The 26,063-nt window shown below is 36.6% G+C and overlaps 2 protein-coding genes across 10 annotated transcripts; both read left to right on the top strand.

Annotated features, from left to right (window-relative positions):
- The first annotated feature begins 1,563 nt into the window (after window positions 1-1,563).
- Window positions 1,564-18,093, top strand: LOC122281560 (VPS35 endosomal protein-sorting factor-like). 4 transcript variants are annotated; one of them, XM_043093155.1, is made up of 23 exons: window positions 1,564-1,767; window positions 2,665-2,871; window positions 5,608-5,638; window positions 5,811-5,995; window positions 6,359-6,518; window positions 8,070-8,166; window positions 8,579-8,748; window positions 9,442-9,608; window positions 9,937-10,125; window positions 10,448-10,537; window positions 10,961-11,041; window positions 11,291-11,443; window positions 11,603-11,685; window positions 12,252-12,384; window positions 12,498-12,581; window positions 13,428-13,589; window positions 13,667-13,754; window positions 14,544-14,618; window positions 15,406-15,472; window positions 15,569-15,668; window positions 16,567-16,683; window positions 16,759-16,815; window positions 17,681-18,093. In XM_043093155.1, the coding sequence occupies exons 1-23, from the start codon at window positions 1,660-1,662 to the stop codon at window positions 17,831-17,833; spliced, it is 2,757 nt and encodes a 918-aa protein (XP_042949089.1). In that variant the 5' UTR covers window positions 1,564-1,659; the 3' UTR covers window positions 17,834-18,093. The 4 variants fall into 4 exon arrangements, with proteins under 4 accessions (XP_042949089.1, XP_042949087.1, XP_042949091.1 ...); XM_043093153.1 differs by having other exon boundaries at window positions 12,246-12,384; XM_043093156.1 differs by having other exon boundaries at window positions 1,565-1,767; window positions 11,300-11,443; window positions 12,246-12,384.
- A 904-nt stretch (window positions 18,094-18,997) lies between these two features.
- LOC122281420 (aspartic proteinase-like) lies at window positions 18,998-25,163 on the top strand. 6 transcript variants are annotated; one of them, XM_043092881.1, is made up of 14 exons: window positions 18,998-19,152; window positions 20,852-21,231; window positions 21,335-21,395; window positions 21,905-21,999; window positions 22,097-22,209; window positions 22,310-22,478; window positions 22,572-22,611; window positions 22,763-22,827; window positions 23,308-23,421; window positions 23,601-23,665; window positions 23,797-23,953; window positions 24,057-24,176; window positions 24,566-24,654; window positions 24,825-25,163. In XM_043092881.1, exons 2-14 carry the CDS (start codon window positions 20,860-20,862, stop codon window positions 24,907-24,909), a joined length of 1,545 nt encoding a protein of 514 aa, XP_042948815.1. In that variant the 5' UTR covers window positions 18,998-19,152; window positions 20,852-20,859; the 3' UTR covers window positions 24,910-25,163. The 6 variants fall into 6 exon arrangements, with proteins under 6 accessions (XP_042948815.1, XP_042948816.1, XP_042948819.1 ...); XM_043092882.1 differs by having other exon boundaries at window positions 19,020-19,152; window positions 20,845-21,231; XM_043092885.1 differs by lacking the exon at window positions 18,998-19,152 and adding an exon at window positions 19,168-19,183.
- Window positions 25,164-26,063: the final 900 nt, after the last annotated feature.

The following is a 26,063-nucleotide window of genomic DNA, read 5'->3' as shown; positions in this document are numbered from 1 at the left end:
CTCTAACAATTATATGTTGAGATGGGATGAATAAAAATTTGTGAATAGTAATAAAATGATTTGACTTAAGATATTTTATGAAGGTTTGGAAGAGGAGAGAGAAAAAACTGAATAATAATATTATGAAATTAAAATATTGTTAGAATATAATTTTTTATTTTTGGATTTGAAGAAAATTGAATTATTTTTTTGTATTTTGTTTGAAAATTTGTTAAAGTTGTAATGATTAAATTATTAGATAACAAAAGTTAAAAATTAAAAATTAAGTGGTGTTTAGTTAATTTCTCATCTCATATCAACATCCAAATAAACTCTAAGGGGATGCTTGGGGAATGAAATGAGATAAGAAATATTTGTGTTAACGTCGTGTTTCACACACCTTTAGGCCGAGCTCTCAGCAAATTGGGTCTTCCGTCTTGGATCTGCAAATACTGAGAAAACACAAAGAGATGAGAACCCTGGTGGAGGCCGAGGAGTCTCCGATGCCAAAGTCAATATTCTCTTAGAATTTTGTGCGAAGGAATAGAGAGTTTAGAGAGACTTCATTGTACATGGGGACGACCTTTTATACCGACTTTATGGGGTTCAACTACACATACCTTGTGTTAGAGGGATGCGTCATTTCAACAGCTCATTTAGTCAGATTCATTTAATGCAGCGTGACTTCTGGTATAGTGCAATCAATGGAGCGTGGCTCCTAGTCCCATCTAACCTACGGGTGCATGCTGTTAGGCTCTTCCTTCTTTACCTGCCAGATTATTAAAGGCTCCCAACATTTTGTGCTCCTTTGCCTGTACAGTACTATTTGAGGCTAGATTCGTAAATGAATGCTAAGGTAGCATGTTACCATTTTCCTTGCGTTATGGGAGGTTTCCCGTGGATTTAAGGTCATGGGCCAACCTCTACTTTAAGACCTGGTGTCTCCAATGGGCCCGTGGGTTGCCTAGCCAGCTTGGACCCCTCCTGTATTTGGGCCTATACTTTGGGCGACTCGAGGGAAAAACTCCCTTACAGTTAACATATAATTTTTTAATATAAATTTTATTTTAGAATTTAAAAAAATTAAATTGATTTTTGTGTTTTGTTTATAAATTTAAAAAAATTGTAATAATTAAATAATAATTATAAAAAAAAATTGAAAAATTGAAATTAAAAGTGTATATTTGAATTATATTTAGATGTTAAGACGTAATAAAATGAGAAATAATATAAAACTATAATAACATCCAATATCTCTCCAAAGATAGTGGCCCACTAAGAGAAATTCCAACCCGGTTCAAAAAAGTTCATTACATAACATGTTGGGTAAAGTAATTACGACGAAATGTTTGACGGCATGGGTTTTTTTTTATGCTAATTGCGATTATGTGTAGAATATAGGGTGATGAGCATAATTTTTCATTTTTCTTACTCTGAGTGAAGGATTTGAAATTTTGAACATTCAATCGACAGATATTACGGCGAAAATATACAACTTAATAATTTGAAGCTTCGTTTTAACAGGTAAGATCATTTGTCCTAGTTATAAATGTCTGACAAATGTCGCCTTCGTCATAACAAGACTGTTTAACCGAGGGTACGAGAGGAAAAGGATCCATATGTAGCCAAAACCTCCTTCAGAATCCCCCATCTTGCCCGAAGAAGCTACTCTAGGCTGTCATGGAGTTCAAACCTCGCAATTACAATGCCCAAAGGGAAGCACACGCGCTCCCTCTTGTACGTACCGATGGCCATCCCCTCTCCGCTCCACCCTCACACCACCCTCAGGTCCAAGTCAAATCACAAACCCGTTCAACTCTCTGTTCTATTTCTTTCACCTTAAGCATCTGCTTGGTTCATGAGATAATGTATGCAATCATATATTTAGCATTTCAATAAATCAAACATTAGATTATTTAATTCGTAGAGCCAACGGTCATCTGGCTAAGTATTTTCGTTCTCCACTACCAAACAGCGTCCATTAGTACAATTGTTTGGCTTAATTGAGTCGTGTTTACTATTTTTCAAAACAAGTAACAATAGAAGGCTTTAGGTTCAGGCCATTGATTTATTTTCTTCGCATTAAAATTTCTCAGTAACCAATTATGGCATTAGTTATTTCTTCATATAAGACACGAGAAAAAAACATATGAGTTTTATTTGATAACTTGTAACAAAATTAATTGTAGGTTCTGTAATGTTATTCAACTGTTTATAGCCTTAACTAGGCCATAAACTTGAAAAAACTTTGAGAATATGCTCTGTGGAGTAAGCCAGGAGATTGCAATACTGGTGTAGTGTAATTTGAGGTATGTTTTACGCATTTTTGACGGCCAACATAAAATCTGTGACATTATGCCGTGTACAGGGAATGCCTTTCCATTTCCTTTAATTGATTTGGGAAAATGGTTAATAATTTAGATTTAAACTACCATACATAAGTCACACTTTATTAAGTGCTTCATTGTATATAGGACACACATATGGGCATCTGCATGATTGCAAATGATTTTATATTTTCTGATCTCAAGGTGACTTTTGAGGCTTTACTCTCTAGACGACATGATGTTGTAAATGTATTGGTTTGTGGTTCACAATTGGGCCACCAACATGTGATACAGAAAAAAAAAAAAAAAAAAAAAAACATGTGAGACAGTTCAGTGATATCTTGCTATAGCGTTACAGGTTGATGCTGTGGATAATGATCATAATGACTTTTTTGATCCGCTGAGAGGATTGGCTGACAATGCAACGGATTGTAAAGAGGATGTACAAGAACTTGAAAGTACTTCTCGTGAAGCATCTTCTCAACTCCCCACGAAAGAATGGATGTCTTTCAAGAGATTTTTAATGCAGAAATTTCCTGTCTCCAAGATGGTTTCAATTTCTTCAGTAAGCATTTGAAGCCATTTTGGTGGTGAAATTTACGTCAATGCCATTTTATTAAACTTTGTAGAGCTTGAATGGGAAATAGCGTGTTCTGCAGTTACTGGTTTCCAGGATGATATATTCTTTTTTTTTTTTATGAGTAAAATCAAAGTATATTAATGAAAAGAATAGGCAAAAGCCATGTTCAGTACAAAGAATGCCCTACTACATAGGCTCACTAGCTACCAGAAAATCATGGAAAGTTTGGCCATTAAAATTAACTGCAATGGCCCATGTACAAAGAGTTCTAAAAAAGAAAGCTTTTAGTTCCTCCGTAGATCTCTCTTTGTCTTCAAAGGTCCGTTCATTACGCTCTTGCCATATGCACCACATTATACAAATGGGAATCATCTTCCACATAGCCTTGATCTGTTGAATGCCCCTCAAATCTGTCCAACAATCCAAAACCGCCACCACTGACTCCGGCATTACCCAGCCTAAATCTAGTCTACTCAATATCTCATTCCATAATCCTCGAGCTACCTCACAGTGTAGTAGAAGATGGTCTACGGATTCCCCCCCTTTCTTACACATGCAACACCAATCTACGATGATCACCCTCCTTTTCCTCAAGTTGTCTGTCGTGAGAATCTTACCCAAGGACGCGGTCCACACGAAGAAAGCTGCTTTGGGAGGCGCCTTATGTCTCCAAATCTTTTTCCAAGGGAACTGGATGGGGGACCCTTGCGAGAGAGATGTAAAGAACGAGCGAACCGAGAAACATCCTTTACTTGTAGGCTTCCACCATAGTAAATCTGCATGCTGGTTGCTCCGTTTGAGTGAGTACAAGAGGCTGTAAAATGCTGCAAAACTGTTCAATTCCCAATCATGTGCCGCCCGGCTGAAGTTGATGTTCCACTGGATTTGTTCCCCAACCATCCCCATGACCTCCGCTACTGAAACCTCCTTATCCCTTGCGACCCTGAAGAGGGCCGAGAATTGGTCCTTTAGGGCACTGTTTCCACACCAAGTATCATGCCAAAATTTAATCTTAGTCCCATCTCCTAGACGAAAATTTGTATGGCGAGAGAACACCACCCATCCTCCTCTTATATATTTCCACAGTCTCACTCCATATGCCCCTCTCACCTCATTGGTACACCATCCCCCCCAAAGGCTACCATATTTGCTCTCAATTACCATCTTCCATAGCGCATCTGGTTCTTTATGGTATCTCCACAGCCATTTTCCGAGTAGTGCCCGATTAAAGGTTCTTCATTTATTATTGGCCAATTTTGGTTTTTGAATCATGAAGGCTACTAAGTTATATAAAATTAATATCATCTCTTGTCATCACTTATCACAGGGGCTACTATTTTCATTATTTTCAAGCTAGGTTTGTAAGGACTACCATGGTGATGAAAGTAACCATGTTAGTTAAGATTTTCCTTCGTTTATGCGAGTGTATCTTAATTCATTATTGCTTACGAAAAGATCCTGGATAAGTTATGTGGTCACAACAATGTTGAAGATATTGGACTTACCATGATTCATTCATGGTAGAAAGTCAGATAAAAATCTTAGAATCTTTATTTTATTTTATTTTATTTATTTATTTTATATCCTTGGGTATCCTTGCCAGCTTGCGTGCACCTCGACTAATCCCACGGGGTCCTGAAGTTAACAGCCAGTTAAACCTCCAGTAGCTCTGAGGGGACTCAAACTAGGATAAAAATCTTATAATCTTCAAAGCATTATTTAAAACATGGGAAACAATGTACTTACAGATGTTAGTTTTTTGTAATTCAAAAAGGCTTAAATGTTAGAGGAATTTTCGGAATTCATGTTTTCATTATTGTTTGGGCAGTAATGGTTTAGTTTGTGTCATTATAGTGACAATGACTTCACCACTATCATGGTCATTATCATTATCATTATGGAAGTTTCCTTTCTAGCTTACCTAGTTAAGTGTGACTTTCCCTACATAACTTGTAACTGAGTAAATCTCTGTCAAGAAGACATTAGGGAAACTACATGCCATAAGTTATGTTTGGTAAAGTAGGAACACAAATGATTGTCACCAACAATTAGATCATTTGAATTATGTGTTTGTATAAAGATAGATAGACACACACATACTCGTAAACACACATACACAAGCTTAGATTCAAGGTGTAACTTTTGGTTTGGTTTTGCTCGGTGAATTAGGGAATGCATATGGTTTTCCTTCACAATTGTGTCACTTGAATTATGTGTTTGAATACAGACACACATGCACACAATTATCACTTGAATCGTATAAGCTTAAATTCAAGTTCTCGTACTAGTACTTAGTTGTAATTAGGCAATTTCTTTGTATACCACTAGTGTACTCGGGTTATGCCTCTTATATCAATAAAATTTACTTTTACCAATTAAAAAAAAAAAAAAATTCAAGTTGCAGGCGGTGTAACATTTGATTAATGTTAATACATGCATGAATGTATGTTCCAAGTAAATGACATCTGATCAATCACATGATAAGCATCTAGAGAACATGCAATCTAATGGTGATTGGAAAAATCTTTATCTAATGCAAACATGCAGTTTATTGCTTAACTTTAAACAAAAATTGCAGCAGTTATGTAGATGTGTGTATATATGTTTATATATGCATGTATCGTTAATGTGGTTATCCCATTTAAAGTCGAGCTGCTGTTTTTCCTCTTCAAGTTTCTAATTATAAGTTTTCACTTGCCCCTCTTTTTGCCTTAATTACAGATGTCCAATGTGATAATGAAAGGTGTAAAGGGTATGGTGGCTTACTCTCCCTTGTTGTTCTTTTGTTCTTTTGTTCTTTTTCCTTCAATCCACATCAAATTGCAGAAGTGGCAAGAATGCTTTGTTCCAAATTGATTAAGTTACAGGTCCCAAACAGCTAGATTATTGCTAATTTTGGTTTTGTGATGTTTGCCAATACACAGTGGCTGAGAAATCTTTGACGAGTACGCATCTGGAGGAACTAGAAGATCCAGAGAAATGCGCAGAAGATGGTGTCAAGGTCGTCACTAGGCAGGAGTATATCTCTCGACTACATGAGCTCAAAGATGAAATTAATCGTGCTTGGCATGCCAATGATCGTGTGACATCTTTAAAATTAGCTATAAAGGTGACTTTTTGATGATGTGGTGGACTTTCCTCTATATATTATTTCTTTAACTTATTTTTCTTAGAATTTGTGGAAAAGAAAAGATTGGATTTCTGTATTGCTAATGGGTTCTCTTCTAAATAAATTTTTAACATTATCTTATTATTCCTTCACCATGCAACAGTCATTGGAGTTGCTGAATTTTGTTATGATTCATCTTTCTGTAGATGACCATTTCCAATTAATCAGTCTACAATTATGCTTGATTATTCATGCACAATATGACATGTTAAGCCATTATTTTTCCTTACAATGAGAAAGATATAAAGAAACAAAAAATACATGTCATCAAGTGGGGTGATATCATATTTCTTCTTGCTGTAGGTTGCTAGGCTTTTGATGGATACGTCTGTTTTACATTTTTATCCTACGCTCTTTGTTCTTTCTATGGATATAATGGACATGCTAGGGGATATGGTATGGGAGCGCATCAAGTGGAAAGCGGAATTTGCTGAAGATGGAACCAGACTCTTCTCTTTACCAGGTCTTTCTACATTTTGGCTCTCTCTCTCTCATAGTAATGCAATTGCATTTGTGCATGTAAAGGATTAAAATTATTGAGGCAGGATTTATGCATGTCTTTTGTTTGTGTTTAGTTTACTTAGACTCAATAACATCTTAATTAGTATGTAACTATCGGACGTGGACTGAACTGTCCAATGAACTGGCAATCTGGTGTTCTGCTTTTCCAATGTTTCCAGCTAGCTAATGTGACAGACTATGATGAAAAGTTGTTGAAACCTGATCGATCCATCTGGATTTTGCAGGGGTCATGGAACTGGTTAGGTTTTATGTAACTGGGTGGTTTGGATTTCATATTTAGATGGTTTTCCTTGAGCATACTAAGCTTCATCTTGCCTGTGATAAGATTGAATCATTTAAAAACACAGTTTCGGGTAAGTTCCTGATATATTTAGGGTGATGATGCTTCCGGCCTAAACTGCACAGTAATTATTATGGAGTGTATCTTGATGTCAATGTACTGCTGCATCGGGGGAATTTAACAGTGGGCAATCTTAGAAAGAGAAGGATTGCTGTGGTGTATCCATGTTGCCCATGCAAAGTTAGCGTGGAAATAATGGACCATCTTTTTATTCATTGTAATATAGCAAGGTATCTTGGTCTTTTCTGTTCTGTTTGTTCAGAATTATGTGGACTATGCCTAGAAAAGTATTAACTATTGACATGCTGGATGGTAGAGTATGGAGGAAACTGCAGTGATGGGATATGTAAAGTTGTTCCTTTGTATGTGTTATGGTGCATTGGAAGGAGAAAATGCTCAGGTTTTTGAAGATTGTGTGATGTCCGTGGTGGAGCTTAAGTTCTAGATTCTAGAAAACTTTATGATTAGATGGCAGTTACAATTTTTTTCTACAAAATTTTGGAGCTAGGAGCTAGTCTTAAGTTCCTTCTTGTTTGTTATAATGTAGTGTTAGTTTCTAGTAAAATCACACTTACATTCAACTTTCCCTGTCTGCACGGAGGAAATGCGAGAAGGCCCATAATGGCTTCACGCAAGAGTTTTTTTTATAGGTAATCAAGAATTAAATACACGAGAGTATGGAATTCTATGAGTTGAATCTGAATTCTCAATGATATTTTTGAGCTGTTAACCATTACAGAGAACTATTTGAGTCAAACGATTATCAGAACTCTTATTACTTTATGAGCTAAGAAGCCTTGAAGTGGTTTTGAAAATATCTGCATGGTTCTTTGATGCCAATATGGTTACAGGCAACATTTACTATTGCACTGTCATGCATGAAAGAATTCAGCAAGAGCCAGTTGGGTGTTGTTGTTTTGTACTGGTAACATTGAGAACAGAGTACAGATTGCCAATGCCTCACGAGCAGAAAATAGCAATCTTAACTGCACCTCTTCTTTTTCTCCCTTTTATTGTTCTTCCCCCCTCCTAACTTTGTCGCAGAGTATTTTAATCTATACCATCTTCACAAGTTAGGTGTGCACAACAAAGCATTGGTGTCTTGTATCTGTTTGATAGTTTTCCCTGAAGATTTTGTTGTACTTATGGCAGAGAACTTTCAAGCAAGAGACATTTGCTCTGATGCCAAGGAAACTTGCAATAATTGGTTCTGCAAGATTGGTTCCATCTGTGAGCTTCTTCCACGCATGTAAAGTCTCTTTATTTTCATACTCTATGCATTTCCATATCCTTTTTTTTTAACTGATGCTAGTCATGTCAAGTTATCATCTCTTTTAGTTTCCCTGCTAATTTATTTGTTCTGAGCTTTTGGCCCATGCCTTTTCCCCTTTCCCCACGTACCTATGTTTTATTAAAGATAATGTTGTTTTGCTTATGATTCTTTTTAATTAGCGTTTTGCTTATGATTAACTAATACATATGAAAATCATCCTTATTCAGGCATGGGCAACTCATGCACAATTTAATTTTGTATATTTGGTGGTTGCAATCAGATTGACTTCCAAAGTTGTTTTGCAGAACGTCTCTTTATATTTGTCCCCATTGGCTTCTCTCTCTGAGCATATTCTTTTGCTGGTTGTTTGCTCAATGTTGTACTTCAGCTACTTAGAGCTGGCTTTATTGCCCTGCTGGCGCTTCCTGGTTGACCAACCTGAAGACAGTCTCCACCGTTTGGTTATGATGACGAGAGGGTTATCAGATCCATTGGCATCTGCTTACTGTCGTCTTTATATGGCTCACTGTGCCCAGAAGTTGCCCAGATCTGATACAGGTAAACATTTTGTGTTCAAGCATGCAAATATTATTAGCAAGTAACCATGGATAGAGCATAATATGCAAAGTTTTGGCAATTTGGCCCAGTCTGGTCCAGGTTCATAAGTCCTAGTTTTCTGTTCAGATTCTGGCTGGGCTGGGTGCAGAACTATGGATTGAAACGAAATTATGACCAAGTCGGATCTAGTAATACTTATAAAAAAAATGTTTGAAGTAATACTTGCTTTGGCTTGCATGGCATCATGACTTATCTTGATACTCCATGTCTCAAAAATATATTTAGGAACGTCTGGAAATCTGCTTGTCGGTTAATGAGTTAATGGAAATTTTTTAGCATCTGCAGCTCTTGCCATCTTTTGCCTGTGTGTTTGCAAGTAACTTCATTAAAGAAAAATGGCTAGCTGGTGCAACCCAATGCACTTTCCACTTTATAGAGGCAATTTGGCTAAAGTTTTAACTGGAATCCTGCTTAGTCATGGCTGTGCTCAAATCCTATGACTTGACCTGATTTTAAGAGTCTTTCATGGACCCAGGTGACAGCTGATCTTGGGTCTAACTTTTCATGTTATGTTCTACATTTTGTTAGTGATAACCACGTCAGAACTGTTCCATTTGTGAACATGTGTAGCAACCTACTCATATGCTGTTTTCAATCCTTTTAACACTGGTATACCTGACAACAATTTGACAGGATATCTGGTTAAATGTGTTAATGATATCAATATTCAGTTGATGCGGATTATATCAGCCAGGGAAATGACACATAGAAATTCTACAGACAACAAGAGATTGCTTTTTTCTTTGATGGAACCAACCATTGAATATATCATGAAAAGCATATTTAAGGATGCATCTAAGGTATGTTTGAGTTTCAAATTTTATTGTTGAGAGCACTATTTTTTTTGTGAAATCCTAAAACACAAGAATGAAAAAAAAAATGATTTCTCTAGTATCCATTATCAGTAAAAAAATATTGAAAAATATTGATTTTTGGTCTTTGTAAGACTTTTCTTCAAAGTCTCAATTTGAGTATTAAAGCCACTGCTTACGTTTCTTCTGTTCAGGAATCTAAAACTAAAAGTATGCTAGTGAAGTTATCTTATCCTGAATTATAGTTTCTCTCACATGAACTATTAACTTTCTGCAAGATCTGATTTGATGATCTTTATACTGTATGTGTTGCAAGAGTCAAGTCAGTAATGTACTTGTGGAGCTTGGATCAAGAAGGAATCAAGTGGAGTTGTTTGGGAGTTTGCAATGTATCTCAATGGTTCTTCATCATCTACTCAAGGAACTTCCTGCTGAAGTTGTTACTTCAAATGCCATGGAGATCCTTCATATCATTGAATGCAGCAATGATTATTCATTTGATCAGGTATTATTCATATGGTAATGACATTGGTTACTTTTGTTGTGTCGCACTGTGTACTTGATTCCATGCTCATTTATATTCATATGATAATACCATCTAGTTATATTTGATTCTATGTCCTTCAATTTTCCTTCTTCCTCCTAGTTGGGAGCTTTCTCTTATATATACCATGTCTGTGCGGGTTGAGCCCCTTTGTGCTTTTAATAAATTGACATATAAAAAAAAAGTAGTGTCACACTTGTTTGGCTATAACCTTCTCTTTGGCCCTTCTTTTTATTGTGATATTCACCATTCAAATTTTTAAAATTTTCTTGTGTTGGAACAGTGCTTGAATTACAGGTTGCTTGGATTCAGGCTGTCTGAAAGGAGATCTCAAATGGACATTATCCATGATGTGGTTGATAAAGTTATTCAGGTATTTAGAGTTATGTACTACTATTTGCTTGATTTCAGAATTTTATTTTATTTTATTTATTCTTCACAATCTAGGTAGTCTTTTCCCATATAAATCCTAATCTCTATTGGATGCATTATGAGTACTCTTTAGGTTTGGGGTTCTTGCTCATTATTGCTTCTTTGGGAGATATGTTGCATTCAATTGTCTATGAATCATATTTTTAGTATCCAAAAAAACTTAGTATCCATTTTGGATGTAAAGTTGCCTGGTGGCTTGTTTATGCAATTATTCAGTGCCATTTGTGGTATTTTACAAGCTTAATAATAATAAAAAATAATAATATGGTTGAAATAATAGCTATTTACATGTGTCTTAGTTCCTTAGATTCCCAATGATTTGTTGCTTATAGGATATTTCTGTTAAATTTGATTTGCGAATCAGGTTCTCAGTCAAAACAGCAGCCTTGATGAGTACCTGAAGATTGTGGATGCTTACGTGGATATTGTTCTTCAAAATCAGATGGTTAGTCTGCTTGAGTTGTGACACTTTCTCACTTCTGTTGCTTTTCACTCCGTGTATAATTTCCTTAATTTTCTTATTGTGATGCTTTTTAAGACTACATGTCAGGCTGTGTTTTTGCTAACCTTTTTTGGGCTTTCTCCTTGCAATATCGACTTGGTTATATGATATCTCTTCTTGTAGCATGGACATGAGCGTGTTTCTATCTACAAAGAAATATATGTTAGTTTTCTTTCCTCTGAATCTTGTCAGTTATGCCAGGATAACCATCTGAACACCATTTTAGGAGGTATTTTAAACCGAGCATGCAATAAAGCAGTTGCTGAAGATGAATTGGAAAGCTTGCAAACCATCTTGATGAAGCTTCTTAATCATTTCAAGGGCTTGGAAGATGTATTCGCTTTGGTAATCTTCTCACTCTTGTGGTAGATACCTCTCTTCCTCAGTGCTCTTGCTACAAACATGCCAGAAAACCATGAAGAAATAGTTATTCTATTTTTTTTTCATGGTGGTAATAAAAATTTATCAAACAAAATGAGCCGATTTATTGTTGTTACTTTGTAGAACCATTTTCTGGAGATTTTAGATATAATGCATGGGAGTTCACGGAGCTTTGTCAATATGCATATACTTAACCTGGCGACAAGGTACTTGTCTCCATAACTATGTATTTGCCCTTTGTCTAGTTAAATCCTGACCTTTTATGTTGTTGCACCTTACTCTCCTAGAACACCCTCTGCCTGCATTGGCTCCACCTGCCTTAAGCTCAAGGAGGATAGTGTTGGGCAGATTTCGTCAATAACTGTCTCTGTGAGCTCTCAGGTTGAACCTAAATGTGATCCTCTGGCCTGATTGTTATCGGTTCACATATCTGGCATTTTTTCTTTTTACAAAAAGGAAAAACAAAGTATTCTAGTACAGAGGAAATTTACGGAGACTCCAAGTTCAGATGCCTGGAGATGCTGGTTACAAATCTGTTAAGTTTCATGATTTGATATATTAGTAGTTTTATGGTTGATAAAATATGCTGAGTGCACACATGTAGATGTCTATTTTGGTTTCATTACATGTAGATATGTTTCCATATACCTTTACAGTATGGACTTCTTTCTGGTTCATAGTGGATGTTGTATAAATATGTTGTGTTTTAAGTATTCAATTTCATTTCCCGGTGGTAGTTATATGTGATGCTTATTTCATTGGGCAGGAACAGTTCTATTAGTGATCCAACAACCATACAGTTGCTTTTTGAAATTTCTCAGGCTCTTCATGATGATCTTGATTTTTTGAATGCAAAAGGTGATGATAACCAACCGGCACGTTTGATTTCCCGTTTTGTGCATATGGTAAATAATTCCAATTCCATGCTGCTTCTACCTATATGTCAAGTTCTAAGGTGGACTACTTTGTGGTTACCAAAAATACTAGCTTGACTTGAGTTGCTGCCCCTCATTGTTAGGTTGACTATAGCTCAGAGTTGGAACGCCATTTAACCTTTTTAGTTGAATGTCGCGGAGCTTTTGGTAACTTAAACGAACTTAAGGCATGTAATCATTTTGCTTTTTATAACATGGATGAGTAGCTATTTTAATCTTACAGCACCTTTGATACTGTCATATGTGTTAGAAATGAAGAAAAAAATTGGCATTCTATGAAAATTATGTTGTTCTTTCTGGTACCAGGGCATTACTTGATCCTCTTGTGAAGCTTTTGACATACTTACAAACACTATGCACTATGATGTTAATCTTGATAAATTATAGTATTATACTCAAAACACTGATGCCATTGACCAAATTGTCTAGAAAATTATGGATTTGATGAGTTGCTGCAGAAAAGTAGTAGGATCAACTCAGTTGAGGTAGCAGGATTCTTGAGGATATTCAAGCACTTAAAAAATTTTCATGAACACTCTTTTTGGGGCAAGTTAAAGCTGAAAAGATGTGAGGGTAGAGAGAGAAAACTAGGTTTATATATATATATCCTGGTGCTGGGCGGGAACCATACTTGGCCCCCACCCTTTTTTTTTTAATATAATTTGCTGCCCACCCTCCCGCCTGCCTGGTAGTGGGTGGCTGTGGATGGATGGGCCGGATACGGGGGGCCCACCCAGCAGGACTAAGAATACCTAGCAGAATGAAAAAGGAAGATTTAGACCCAAAAACTTAAACAGGGTCATGTGGGCTTGAATAGTTCTAAATGTTGTCATAGCATCATTTATGGTTTTGCATGTAAGAAGGACACAGTTAAGAATGTCCATGAAGTTAACTGGATTCGATGGATAGAAAAGTCCTGATTTAAAAAGACACCAGCGTGTTGCATACTAAAGACATATTACAAGATTTGTCCCTACTATTCTCATGCTTGATTCAGCACTTAAATCTGGCAGGAAACTCTTGTTCACTCCAGCAATTGTTTAGCCATCAAGGCTTTGAAAGATGCCAAAAAACATCTTAGTTTTGTCAAATCTTGCATAGCGTTTGGTGAAGTCACATTACCTTCTATCTCAGCTCAGATCAAGCAGTTAAATCTTTATCTTGAGACTGCAGAGGTAATCTTTTCTTCCTTTGGCATCTTAATGTTATACAAGCTTCTCTGCATATTGGCTCATTCATTTTGGCAAACCAGGTTGCCTTGGTATGTGGTTTAGTCTCTCATTCAGATGGACTGATAGATTCTGCAATCAGCTGTTTGCTAAGTTTGGACTGCGTGGATGGTTAGTTCATCCCTCTTTTGTGAAACTTTGCATTAGTTGCATCAGGGCATCTTGCCAGGTTTTCACCAGCATTTGTGAGTTTAAAGGTGTAAAATCATTTTCTAAAAGTTGTGTGGAAACCAAGGATGAGGGATCCAAGAAATAGGGGAGGGCGTTTCTTTTGCCTAGTGGCTGTTCAAACGCGTCCCCCCCCCCCCCCCCCCCCAACACACACACACACAAACAAAAACAAACCCACAACCCCAAAACACCTTTTTTCTCTCCTTTTCACTAGTATCTATTGGAAAATCTTGGATCAAATCTTTGATCTGTAATGATCACAATCTTGTTCCAGAAATGCAAATATTTAATAAAGTGCATAGAGAAGGCTATGTGTATGAGTTTCCAAAACATGAAATGTTTGAGAAAGTAATAAGCTGATGCTTCTTGGATGAGTTGCCCTGATGTGAATTTATATAAGCTGATTAGAAGTTAAGGGTTACTTTCTAGTTTCTATGAGTTATTGTCTTTTGCATCTCGGTACTCATAATTGTTACAGAAAGATCTCATTGTTTCTTAGAATAATAACATCTATATCAAACGTGTTTGATAGATATGTTTCTATTAAGATATGTTTTTCTAATCTGCTAACTTGCTAGCTTTTTAGTGTGTTTTTGTTTGTTTACGATTGCATGCAGTTATATTTTTATCATACGTTATGTTTTAATGGTCAATTTGCTTGTATATGCTATCCGAGATGGATATTTCCAAATTAAATCTATGGCTGACTTTGCTTAATCGCTTGTGTAGGCTCCCGAACAACTGATATTGAAGGCATACTGTCTGCAATTCAGAAATTATTTTGTCTCTTGATTATGGTTCCAGGTAATTAAAAACATTTATTTTCATCTTCTTGTTTATTTTTCCCTTTTCCTGACTATCCTTGTTATCACATGAATGGATCTAAAATTTTTGTTTTAGTTTCCTGTTAATATGTGTAGAAACAAAACTTATCTAAAAAGAATGGAAAATGGAAACTGAAACTCAGATCATTCACCTAATATAATGTCTTTTTGATTTATCAGAAACACTGACGAGCAGTTATTTTTCCTTTTCGATTTTTGTTTTCTGGGCAAACATGCTTTGGTTCGTTTATTCTATACATAAGGTCCCCAACCTCCCCTTGTCACTTTAAGGAAAAAAAATTGCCAAAACAAAATCGATAAGGACTTCTACGCTGGGTAATGGAAGTGGAATGAGGGGCTACTAATAACCTGTTCCAGAAATGGAGATTGAAAAAGGAACATACTTGACTTTAGAGTTGGTGGTCTCTTATTTAGAAGTTAGGGATGGTATCACACTAAACAAAGAAAGCAAAAATGAGGATGCTGAAATGTATCAATTCCCGTTGAATTTGTTATTCTGGTGAATCTAGCTCAGTTGTAGTAACTGGGTCTAAGATGATAAATAGACACCCATCGAGGTAGCTCTTAAGAATGGATATATAAAAATGCAAAGAATAAACTGCATTGATATAAAGTTGTCTTAATGCTAGTCTATGCTCTGAAGAGATGGTTTTGATGCATGAGCTTAACATTTTAATATTTTTTGGAAACTTTTTCAAGATCACAGTCTTAGTATTTTCTTTTCCTGACTTATTTCCCATCTGAAGGTAATCCTGAGCAAGGAGTCACCTACTTTGCAAACAACATTTTAGCACTTGTTAATTCAAGCTCATGGTGAGCCTTCCATTGCATATTTAATATCAAAATATTGCACCATTATCATTTTCTAATCTATAGATCCTAGTTTAATACTTGAAGATTTTGTTGCAGGATGACACCAGCAATGAGAACAAGAATTTTTTGTACGACACTCACATTGACAGCTACCCTATCTCAAAATAAGCTCCCATACCATGCAGTTCACGGAGAGGTACATCTACTGTATTCTTTACTAATGTGTGAATTATATTTTCAAAATGCAAACATTCTAATATTTGAAACTTGCTAACCCCTCGGGGTTGGCTCAAGTGGTAAAGGCCTTGGGCTTGGGGGTATGCTCCCCCTAGGTCTAAGGTTCAAATCCCTTTGGGTGCAAACAATCTCTAGGGCCATCGGACTGGGGGACTTTTCCCTTGAATTACCCAAGGTGCACTTGCGGGAAACTCCTTGCCGAGGGTTTGTGCACCCCCGGGATTGGTTGGGACGTTGTTCCTGGACACCCGGTGCCAATCAAAAGAAAAAAATATCTGAAACTTGCTCTGAAAATAATTTTTGTAAATCCCAGATATTTTTTTGCTGGTGTGGCGGTGCCATCTAGTGTAAATAGATTAGTTCGATAAGCTTTTCGAGGCTTTTGTATATTTCTATGATATGGGATATTGCTAGTTAGTGGTCTTTAGGCCTAATGGCTTCCACCCTGCATAAGTATGAAGTGTTGAGTGATTTACTGGATTCATATCCTGCTGATTGCATTATGTTATTACCAGGTGGAATCAGCATCATCTTATTAGATAACAACAACAGACCTTTTATGACCGATGGTTTACAAACAAGCCGAACAAAAGAAAAAGAAGCGAATATATTAGTTGAATTAAAAACTTCAAATGATTTGATTAGGCTTATTATTCCTCAAGGACACCGCTTAATCTGCATATAAATTCCAAACTTAAAAAGTTTTACGTTAGTTTAAAATTTTTCTCCTAGTCAAATGCTCTATACTGGGTCTTGCAATTTGCATCAATGGGTGCTGTAGTCATTGTAAACAAGAGCCTGACTTTCTGTTCTGTCTCATTTTTCCTAATATTATTCTGCCTTGTGTTTCCCTCCAGATTTTTGGCAATGACCTATTGTTTTTTGGTGATTCATCCTATTTACACGAACTTGTCTTGTTATCTGAGTCTGTTCTTCAGAACGTGGTTGATTCCATTCAGAAAGAGCCATCCCCGGTAACTATGTTGCACTATGTTGCTATATAAAATTACCAATATTATGTTTTACTGATGTGTGATGCTGAATCGAAGGCTGGTCGTGGATGCATAGCGCTTGAAGCTTGCAACTGTATTGCATCATCTTTCGTGGTAGGTTCCTTTGCCATCTTTTGGACTGACTTGTTGATCTTAGTAGCCATAATTTTATCAAAGGTCAAAATAAAAGGTACATCACAAAGTTCTCATCCTTGCAATTACAGCACTTGGAATTCCCCTACGGAATACAATTTTGTCAATATCACTAGAAATCAATTGTATCCATTAAGTGCAAAACATGGGGTGTTTTGGTCATTGTGTTTCTAATAATGTTTGGATCAACTAATGAAATGGCCAAAATGAGTATGATCAACTTCCAGTGCAATGGAGGGAATCTTATTCCCTTCTCTAAAAGGATTGCATGTGCCATGCAATTGACTCGCATCATGACGCACGTTGTACCCTAGGTAATATATATCATTTAAATTCAGGAATAGTAATTTTAGATTAATGGTTGACCACTTCACTGGCTATATTGCAGATGGATGTTGAGTTTCCGGCTTCCTTCCTAGAGAGTGAACAAAGTTTTAGGATCCAATTCGCTTTTGCAGGATAGGACCTTATGTTCCCTTGTCCAATTATCTCTACCAAAATTGGTTATAGCTGGAGGGGTGACCTTGAATAATTTTATGGTATCCAAAATTCCAAATGCTAGGTTATTTGATTCGCAACCTGGATTCCATCAAAGCATATCTCAACATGGTTTCCCATGATGATCCGGAAGCAATGTGATATGCAAAAATGATGGCTTTTTGTCATGAATCTGCTAAAACTTTGCTGCTATGCGATACTCTCTCTCTCTCTCTCTCTCTCTCTCTCTCTCTCTCACATTTGTTTCTCTTTTCTTTTTGCTTTACTTCTGTATTTGTTTTCTGTTTCTTTTCTCACTTTATGACATTTCTTCTTGTTTATATGGCAGGTAAGTCCCGAAATATCTCAAATCTGCTCCAAACTGATAGAAACTGCCAAGTCTTGTTTGAGTGCCAACGACAAATATCTACAGTCGACCATTAAATTTTTGGACAAAAACTTGCGAGCTCCTGTAGTGGCTGTATCATCCGTTGCTGTCTGATAGACAGATAAAGGTCTCGTGATTGTTAAATCGGAAGTTCGCTCTGTAGATGTTCATTGCCTTTCTTTGATTGTGAGTAATCTTCGTTTTAGACTAAAAAATCTGTTAGGAACACCTTTATTTTGTTCATATAATGTGTATATATCGGGAGCAACACCTTTATAGTTGCCATTAGGTTTATTAGCCTCGCAGGAAACCTGGAAAAGTCAAGGAACCTCGGAGATTCTAAAGAAAGGATAAATATACTTTGCACGCTCAAATTATAGAGCCTAACACGTTACACTCCCAATCGATTATGACCATTTAGAAGGATAAAAAGAAAGGTAATGCGGCATAATCTTCGCTGTTAAATCTTAATAAAGGGTGTAAAGTGTCATTTTCTTTAAGGAAAATGTTAGTGAAGTCTTTCAAACTTACCACTCATATATTTTAATTTTTTTAATTTATTTTTTTACTTAATGGTTAAGTAAGTGATTATTAGTGAAATTGTGTAATTTTTATATTTATATTTTTTAAGGATTAAAGATGTTAAAAAAATATTTATGAAAAATAATCCCTACATTTGTGCTAGCGGGCCGCCTAGTGTTAGAGCTATCCTTTTTTTAATAGTTTGATGGTATAACATGTCAGATTTGATTGTCAGATTTAATAGTTTTATGTATATGACCAAATTTCATCGACTTATACATGTTGCCAAGGACATTTGATTTTGGGCGCAACCTTTTTCTTTTTTCTTTTGCCATTCGTCATCATAAAGACTAACATGGAGCAGTGAAAAAAATGATCATATTTAAAGCATTGGTTGCATGCGCGCGTTAAGTCAACCTTGCGATGTTAACATGGAATTGACATTGATTATATCACGCTTTATAAAATTTACAAAATATAATATAATGGAAATGAACTAAAAAAAAGATTAAATATTTATTAAAATAATCAAATTTGTCTATAATATTTCTCATGCTATATATATCAAATAAAAAATCATGCTATTATTGGTCTCATTGAAATCAACAAAATTAAAATAAATAATTAATTTCCAAATTTAAATATAATCTTTAATCAAAATTTCGATACCATTATATTGACATAATTATAAATATAATGTTATTAATACACCTTTTAATTCTCCTTCCCAAATAAGAAAAGAATATGTTTTTCCTCCTGCGTCGACTCAGCATCAAAGCCCACGTGTACAGTTCAGGCTCAAAGTCTCTCGCTGGACTAAAAAGTCTAAAATATCTCCTTTTAAAAGGAGCCGTAAAGATTCGTTACTCCTTACATTTCTAGTTGTCCGGTGCGGTTGATCTTCAAGACCTGTGAGTGGTTCTATCTCATCGATTATTCTCTGTAATCTCTTGTGCAATTTTCTCTTCGAATTTTTCAATCCAAGATTAACTTGTTCGGCTTTGATCGAAACCCTACCTTTCCTTATAATTGACAGCTGCAATTCTCCGTGATTGATTCATACTTAAAACTGTAGCTTTTCCTTTTCTGACGTGAGTTTGAGTTTCTCTTTTGTTATTCTGTTTGGGTGCTGAGAAACTCGGGGGTAAATAAAGTTATTTACTCTTCGATTTTAGATTTCTAGCTTCAGGACTTCGATAATTCATGCGGAGAAACCGAGAAACTTTAACATAATTGAGTGAAATTATCACCACTTGAAGAGTAATGCTACTGATCATTGTTTTTATCATCATCATCATCCCATGATGTGTTATTAAATGATTGAAAACTGTTTGATATGTATCACTTTCTGTCAATCTATTGATGATGCCATATCTTGATGTTCAGGAGATAACTATAAAAATGATGATAAATAGATTTTTTTTCTTGAATTTAAGATTTCGGAAACCAGAATGACAGAGTATGTGTTATTCATAGTTTTATCTATTTATGTTTTTTCTTTGTTCTTTTTTCCTCCTCTGGAAAGAAACAGAGGGTTAGGGAATTACCGTGTTTGCATGCTAAGCTAGTGTTTCAATTGAAGCCGAAACAGATCACATAGCAGAAAAATAAGCAAAAAAATTATACAAATTAAGGTAGTACGGTTGTAGCATATGGCAGTACCGATTAAACCTCTATTTTGTTCATGAGGTAATAAAGAATTGAAATAGCTTTAATCATAACAATCACAATAGGCTCTAGTTTTTTTTTTTTGGATATCCGTGGGTGTTCGGGCCAGCTTGCGCACACCTTGACTAATCCCACGGGGCCCTGAAGTTAACGGCCAGGTAAACCTTTAGTGGCCTTGAGGGGACTTGAACTGGTGACAATTGGGGAGCAAACCCAAGGCCTGACCAACTGAACTACCGCTTAGGGTTCACAATAGGCTCTAGTTTTGCACAGTGGATTTCTATCTTTGTCATTAAGGGTGAAATCCTGTTAGGCGTTTTCTTACTTTTGTCTGCTTTGGAACTGGGAAAAATAAATTTCTTTAAGTCTTATAATTTGCACTTTTTGTGACCAGAGAGAAGTTAAGCCTTCATTTAGTTGTGTACTGCAACCACATGGCTTTATTTACGTGGTGTCGCATTTGTTAGAGAACAAACAAGAGAAATTGTGGTAGTTATTATTATATCTATTTTCAATTCTTTGTTACCTCATGAAGATGATAGAGGTTGAAAAAAGATGGAGTGATGCGTTGATTACATGTTTTTTCTCGCATTTTAGATTCTCCACTTATAACACCAGTTAGGGTGCGGCCTAGTGGTCAAGGGGCAGGCTTGGGATGAGCTATTTGCTCAGACATCCCGGGCTTGGTTCTGCATTAGAAGTTATGCTAGATTACTTGATGCAAAATGCTGGCAGATGGGGTTATATCTCCGAGGTTTCATGTGTGGACTTGAGCTGGTATGGTAAGTAGTAACCGCTTGTGGGTGGGTGAGATTGGAACTTGACTCAAGCAGTGGTGGACTAACTGCAGCTTGATTGGTTTTGCAGCTTGTCTATGATAATACTAACTGCATTTTATTAGTATATTTTCTTCATGAAGAAATTGAATTTCCCAGTTCACAGGTAACAACATGGGTGCCAAACTCAAGCCCGTTGTGGCTTCCTTCTTCTTTTGCTTGCTTTTGTTTCCCTTGGTCTTTTCGGCTTCCAATGGTGGGTTGGTTAGAGTCGAAATAAAAAAGAGGAAGTTTGATCAAAATGACCGGGTTGCTGCTCAGCTTGAGTCAAAGGAAGGGAAGGCTCGGAAAGCTTCTGTTAGGAAATATCATCTTCGTGGGAACTCAGGAGATCCAGAGGATACTGATATTGTAGCTCTAAAGAATTACATGGATGCCCAATATTTTGGTGAGATCGGTATCGGTACTCCTCCTCAGAAGTTCACAGTAATATTCGACACTGGTAGTTCTAACTTGTGGGTACCTTCTTCTAAGTGTTATTTCTCGGTGAGTTGTGCTTAAATTTTCTATTGGATATCTGATTCATTGAAATTAATTTTCACGTAAATTTTAATGGGAGAGAATGTTAATGTGTTTCATCTGGGTCCAGGTTGCATGCTATTTCCATTCCAAGTACAAGTCAAGCGGTTCGAGTACCTACAAGAAGAATGGTTTGTTTGTTTGTTCTTTTTTTTTTTTTTCCTTTCCATTTAATGGCCATGAAATGCTTGTCTTCTCTCATTGGAATTCTTCCAAGTTTTTAGACTGCAATTGATTTTCACCAATGTAATCTAGAAATCTTTGAACTGTAAACATCCCGCGTTATAGGTTATATTATTTCATACGAGAGTGTGTTGTGACTGACTAATGGGCACCAAGATTTCGTGTGTAAATCTGGTTTAAGCTCTATAGTTGAGCAGTATAAGCATTCTTGCTCAATACCTTACCCTTAACTGCCTTGTCACGCTTGTATATATAATCTTTTTAAATGCCCCCTCTTGTGGAAATAAATTTTCAGCCCCATGATTTTAATCTTGCCTCAAAAATTGCCAAGTAAAAGATGTCAGGCGAATCTCTTTATAAGTTCTTCACGATGGTGCATAAATGAATGGATGTGTACTATGATTGGTGAAACTTTCCTACAAATGACAGTAAGATTTTTATTTAATACATGACGCAGGTAAGCCAGCTGATATCCATTATGGAACTGGAGCTATTTCTGGGTACTTTAGTCAAGACCATGTAAAAGTTGGTGATCTTGTGGTCAAGGGTCAGGTAATTTCAAGGTCTTGGTACTAGTTTATACATATATGTGCATCTATACTTGAGCTCTCGGCGGTTTCCCTTTTACTGATAAAAGTGGTCTTTGCAGGAATTTATTGAGGCAACTAGGGAACCAAGCATCACATTTTTGGTGGCCAAGTTTGATGGCATACTTGGCCTTGGATTTCAAGAGATCTCAGTTGGAAATGCTGTACCTCTGTGGTATCTTATTGCACCTCTAACTTATGTGGGATGTTAACGATTTTTTTTTCCTGTTATGTTTGCCTTCTAGTTTCAAGATGGTAATCTTGAATTGTTCCAGGTATAACATGGTCAATCAAGGTCTTGTTAAAGAACCAGTTTTCTCTTTTTGGTTTAACCGAAATGCTGATGAAGAAGAAGGGGGTGAGATTGTTTTTGGTGGGGTGGATCCTAATCATTACAAGGGTGAGCACACATATGTTCCGGTGACGCAGAAAGGCTATTGGCAGGTTGGTGTTCCAAACTTTGCTTGAAGTACTTGTAATATTCAATAACTTTTTATCTTGGTTTTCTAAATGAGTTGCTGTTCCTTTTGTTGGCAGTTTGACATGGGTGATGTCATGATTGATGGCGAAACAACTGGTAAGAATGATGGTATTTGTGGTTGCTTTCTTGTTTTAGGGAGTATGGAGTTGCGTTACCCAGGACACCATGGTTTTAGCTTCCATTAGTTTATGTTGCGGTTCCTGTAGCCTTTATTAGTTCCATCATGGTACAAGCATGTCTATTTCAGGATTTTGTGGCAGTGGATGTTCTGCAATCGCTGATTCTGGAACATCTTTGCTGGCCGGCCCAACGGTATGTCACTCGCATTGCTTGTAGCTGCAACATCGTGTGGTGGATACAATTGATTTTGATATGCTCAACGTGCTTATGGGATGGAATCCCTTGTTTTTTCTATTGTCCATCTGAGACATTCATTCATTCCTGTTCTTTGTTGTCCTTACAAAATTGTTGCCCAATAATGTTTATTATTCATGATTCACTAACCATCTGTTATATTGGCTGGCATAAAACTAAGGGAGTTGATCTATTTTTAATTCCTTTTTTTTGCGTCTCTAGTTCGCCCGTTTTCGCATGTCTCTTCAAAGGCTGTTGAATGCATATTCCAGCTTAAGTTTCTCTTCCGTATCACTCTAATGGAAAATATAAGTTATAGGTGACTGAGCTTTTGTCTATGACAATCACACTGTTCGGATGCATTGAACATTTTACACATGCAGAGTTCCGTCGTGTTTATCCATGCTTTTTCAATATTGGTTTGTATCTCATATGCAGACTATTATTACTCAAGTCAATCATGCAATTGGAGCCACTGGAGTTGTAAGTCAAGAATGCAAGGCTGTAGTTGCAGAATATGGGGAAACCATAATCAAGATGCTACTACAAAAGGTATGTGTAAAGTTGACATGCCATTAAACTCATACTTCCATTTGATTGATGAGAGATTCTATTAGTTCTATTAGAAAGGTATGTGCAAAGTTGATATGCCATCAAACTCATCCATGTAGTTGATGAGGTTATCAATCTGCTTGTGCAACTTTCCAATAACCAACATTATATTTTGCCAGGACCAACCAAAGAAAATCTGCTCACAGATTGGTTTGTGCACTTTTGATGGGACACGAGGTGTAAGGTAAGACAACTGGTTTCCTGTAATTTGAAAAATATCAAACTTTTAACACTTACTCCACTCCTTTGTTGTGTGGGTGTTCTTTTCAACTTCTAATATGTCTCTCTTTTTTTACCTGAACGTGTCGTTGTCAGTATTGGCATTGAGAGTGTTGTTGATGACGACACTCGAAAAGCATCTGGCAGTTTGCGTGACACAATGTGCTCCACGTGTGAGATGGCAGTTGTTTGGATGCAGAACCAACTTAAGCAGAATCAAACACAAGATCGTATTATTAACTATGCCAATGATGTGAAACAACCCTCCTATCTAGCCTTTTTTTTTTTTTGTTCTTTATTTTTTATTTTTTCCTTCTCTTGTCTTTTATGCTTCTCATACATGATAGTAACTGCAGCTCTGTGACCGGCTGCCTAGTCCAATGGGAGAATCAGCAGTTGATTGTGCCAGTTTGTCTTCAATGCCAAATGTTTCCTTTACAATTGGCGGCAGGGTTTTTGACCTCAGGCCTGAGCAGGTGCGATATTCTCAGTTTTTTCAAATGGTCCTGGAATTTAGTTTTGCATGATTTTTTTTTTTCCAGCCATTAAAGTGTTACATTGTTGGTTTTCCTCATGTATTTCAGTGGATGTCATAACAATATTTTCTTCCTGTTACCACATGTTCATTATCAAGGCCTTCGTAAATTAGATTTTTTTTTTCTAGTCCTCTTGGCATAAAATGTTAACTCAGGTGACGAAAATGGCTATTCTCTTTTCCGACTGTGACTGTGAATGTGAAATGTGAAACGTGTAATGTGTTAGTAGCTATTTTTGTTATTTTTATGCATTGTGGCCTATGAAGGACGTGAGGCTCACGCCTAACATTTGTTTTTTATCTTTGCTGCTCTTTTGGATGATCAATCAGTATGTCCTTAAAGTTGGCGAGGGTGATGCAGCTCAATGCATTAGTGGATTTACGGCTCTGGATGTGCCACCTCCTCGTGGACCTCTCTGGTATTATCTAAATTTTGTTGTACTTTTATTAATCCTTGCATCTTCATTTCTGTCATTGAGTCAATACAGTGATTCGACTGAATATTGACATACAATTGAGATGCCATATCTCAATGCTGGTACACTGGTCTGGAATCTTATCCTCGCTAAATATTTTGTATGCAACACAGGATCTTGGGGGATGTTTTCATGGGTCGCTACCATACAGTATTTGACTACGGGAATCAGAGAATTGGGTTTGCAGAAGCTGCCTAAATGAATCTTTACCATTAACGTTTCCTTCTGTATCCATCTCTTTTCTGAACACATCTGCATCCTGAAAGACTTGTAGTAACCTATATCGTGTTGGAAGTGAGTTTCAAACCGGAAAACTACTTGTAAATATGTCTGGGTATACTGTGTCGTTTTGTGGAGTTTGTTCTGCCCCTACATGTCAAAACTTGTAATCAAGAAAATGGATCATATGGCTACATCACACTACACACATACAATATCTATGGTTCTCTCTCTCTCTCTCTCTCTCTCTCTCTCTCTCTCTCTCTCTCTCTCTCATATTTACTCCTTTCTAAAAGCAACCCGTTTATTCTAAATCAGACGTGGAAACGATACGATGTGAATGGGCAGTGAGAAGACAATTTCCTACTGAATTTTATTTAATACGATCGATGCATTGGCAAAAACAGTAATGAATTTGACAAGTTTGAAACGAATAAATATGAAAATGCCAATGCTTGAGCACAGGTCGCAGGGCTGGCAGATGTTTTCTTAATGTTGAGTGACATGACAAGAACGGACACCTATTGATTAGATCGTGCATGGTAAGATGTGGTGGTAAGAGGATGATAGAAGAATTTATTCGATTAATTTATTACTTTTTCCATCAATTGGTTGATGGTGATTGGTGTATCAGATGTGCGCGTAGGAAAGTAATAGTTGTCGGTGGCGTGACAGATGAAATTCAAGATCATCTACCATGAAGTAATTGAGCGCAAAGATGAAAGCTGCAACGATGAGAATCGGACCAACTTAGAATTAATTTCTTCGACCTGGAATCGATGTGTTCGTTCATAGTTTCTGGTAGATAATCGGCGAAACATTAAAGGAAACATTGAGAGTAAATATATCTGTAGGAAGTTAAGAGTTGAAACTTAATAATATTGGTGGTGGCGTGATGGATGAAATTCTAGAGCATTTACCAAGCAGTTATTGTGGCCAAGTTGAAAGCTGCAAGGATTCTATCAAGGAGTTATTAGGCACGAGTTAAGAGCGGCAACCAACAATAAAGAGGATCAGAATCCATGAGTAAATAAAAACTGGACTATGAATTAAATACAAAATGATTTTGAGGGTTCATATAACCCACCTTTGTAAGGTTACATGCATTAGACTTCTAAAGTATTCTAATCATG

The sequence above is a fragment of the Carya illinoinensis genome, chromosome 11 (assembly GCF_018687715.1).
Source record: "Carya illinoinensis cultivar Pawnee chromosome 11, C.illinoinensisPawnee_v1, whole genome shotgun sequence".
NCBI lineage: Eukaryota > Viridiplantae > Streptophyta > Magnoliopsida > Fagales > Juglandaceae > Carya > Carya illinoinensis.
The sequence above is the reverse complement of the archived record's forward strand: the minus strand, read 5'-3'. Positions and strand labels throughout refer to the sequence as shown.

Bases quoted from the DNA above. Each gene is read 5' to 3' on its own strand.
- LOC122281560 (XM_043093153.1), top strand. From the start codon at position 1,660: ATGGAGTTCAAACCTCGCAATTACAATGCCCAAAGGGAAGCACACGCG. The intron at 10,126-10,447 runs GTATTATTCATA...GTGTTGGAACAG, and splicing joins ATGATTATTCATTTGATCAG to TGCTTGAATTACAGGTTGCT. The intron at 16,816-17,680 runs GTAGGTTCCTTT...TTTATATGGCAG, and splicing joins GTATTGCATCATCTTTCGTG to GTAAGTCCCGAAATATCTCA.
- LOC122281420 (XM_043092880.1), top strand. From the start codon at position 20,565: ATGAGCTATTTGCTCAGACATCCCGGGCTTGGTTCTGCATTAGAAGTT. The intron at 22,210-22,309 runs GTATCTTATTGC...GAATTGTTCCAG, and splicing joins GGAAATGCTGTACCTCTGTG to GTATAACATGGTCAATCAAG. The intron at 22,479-22,571 runs GTTGGTGTTCCA...TTTTGTTGGCAG, and splicing joins CGCAGAAAGGCTATTGGCAG to TTTGACATGGGTGATGTCAT.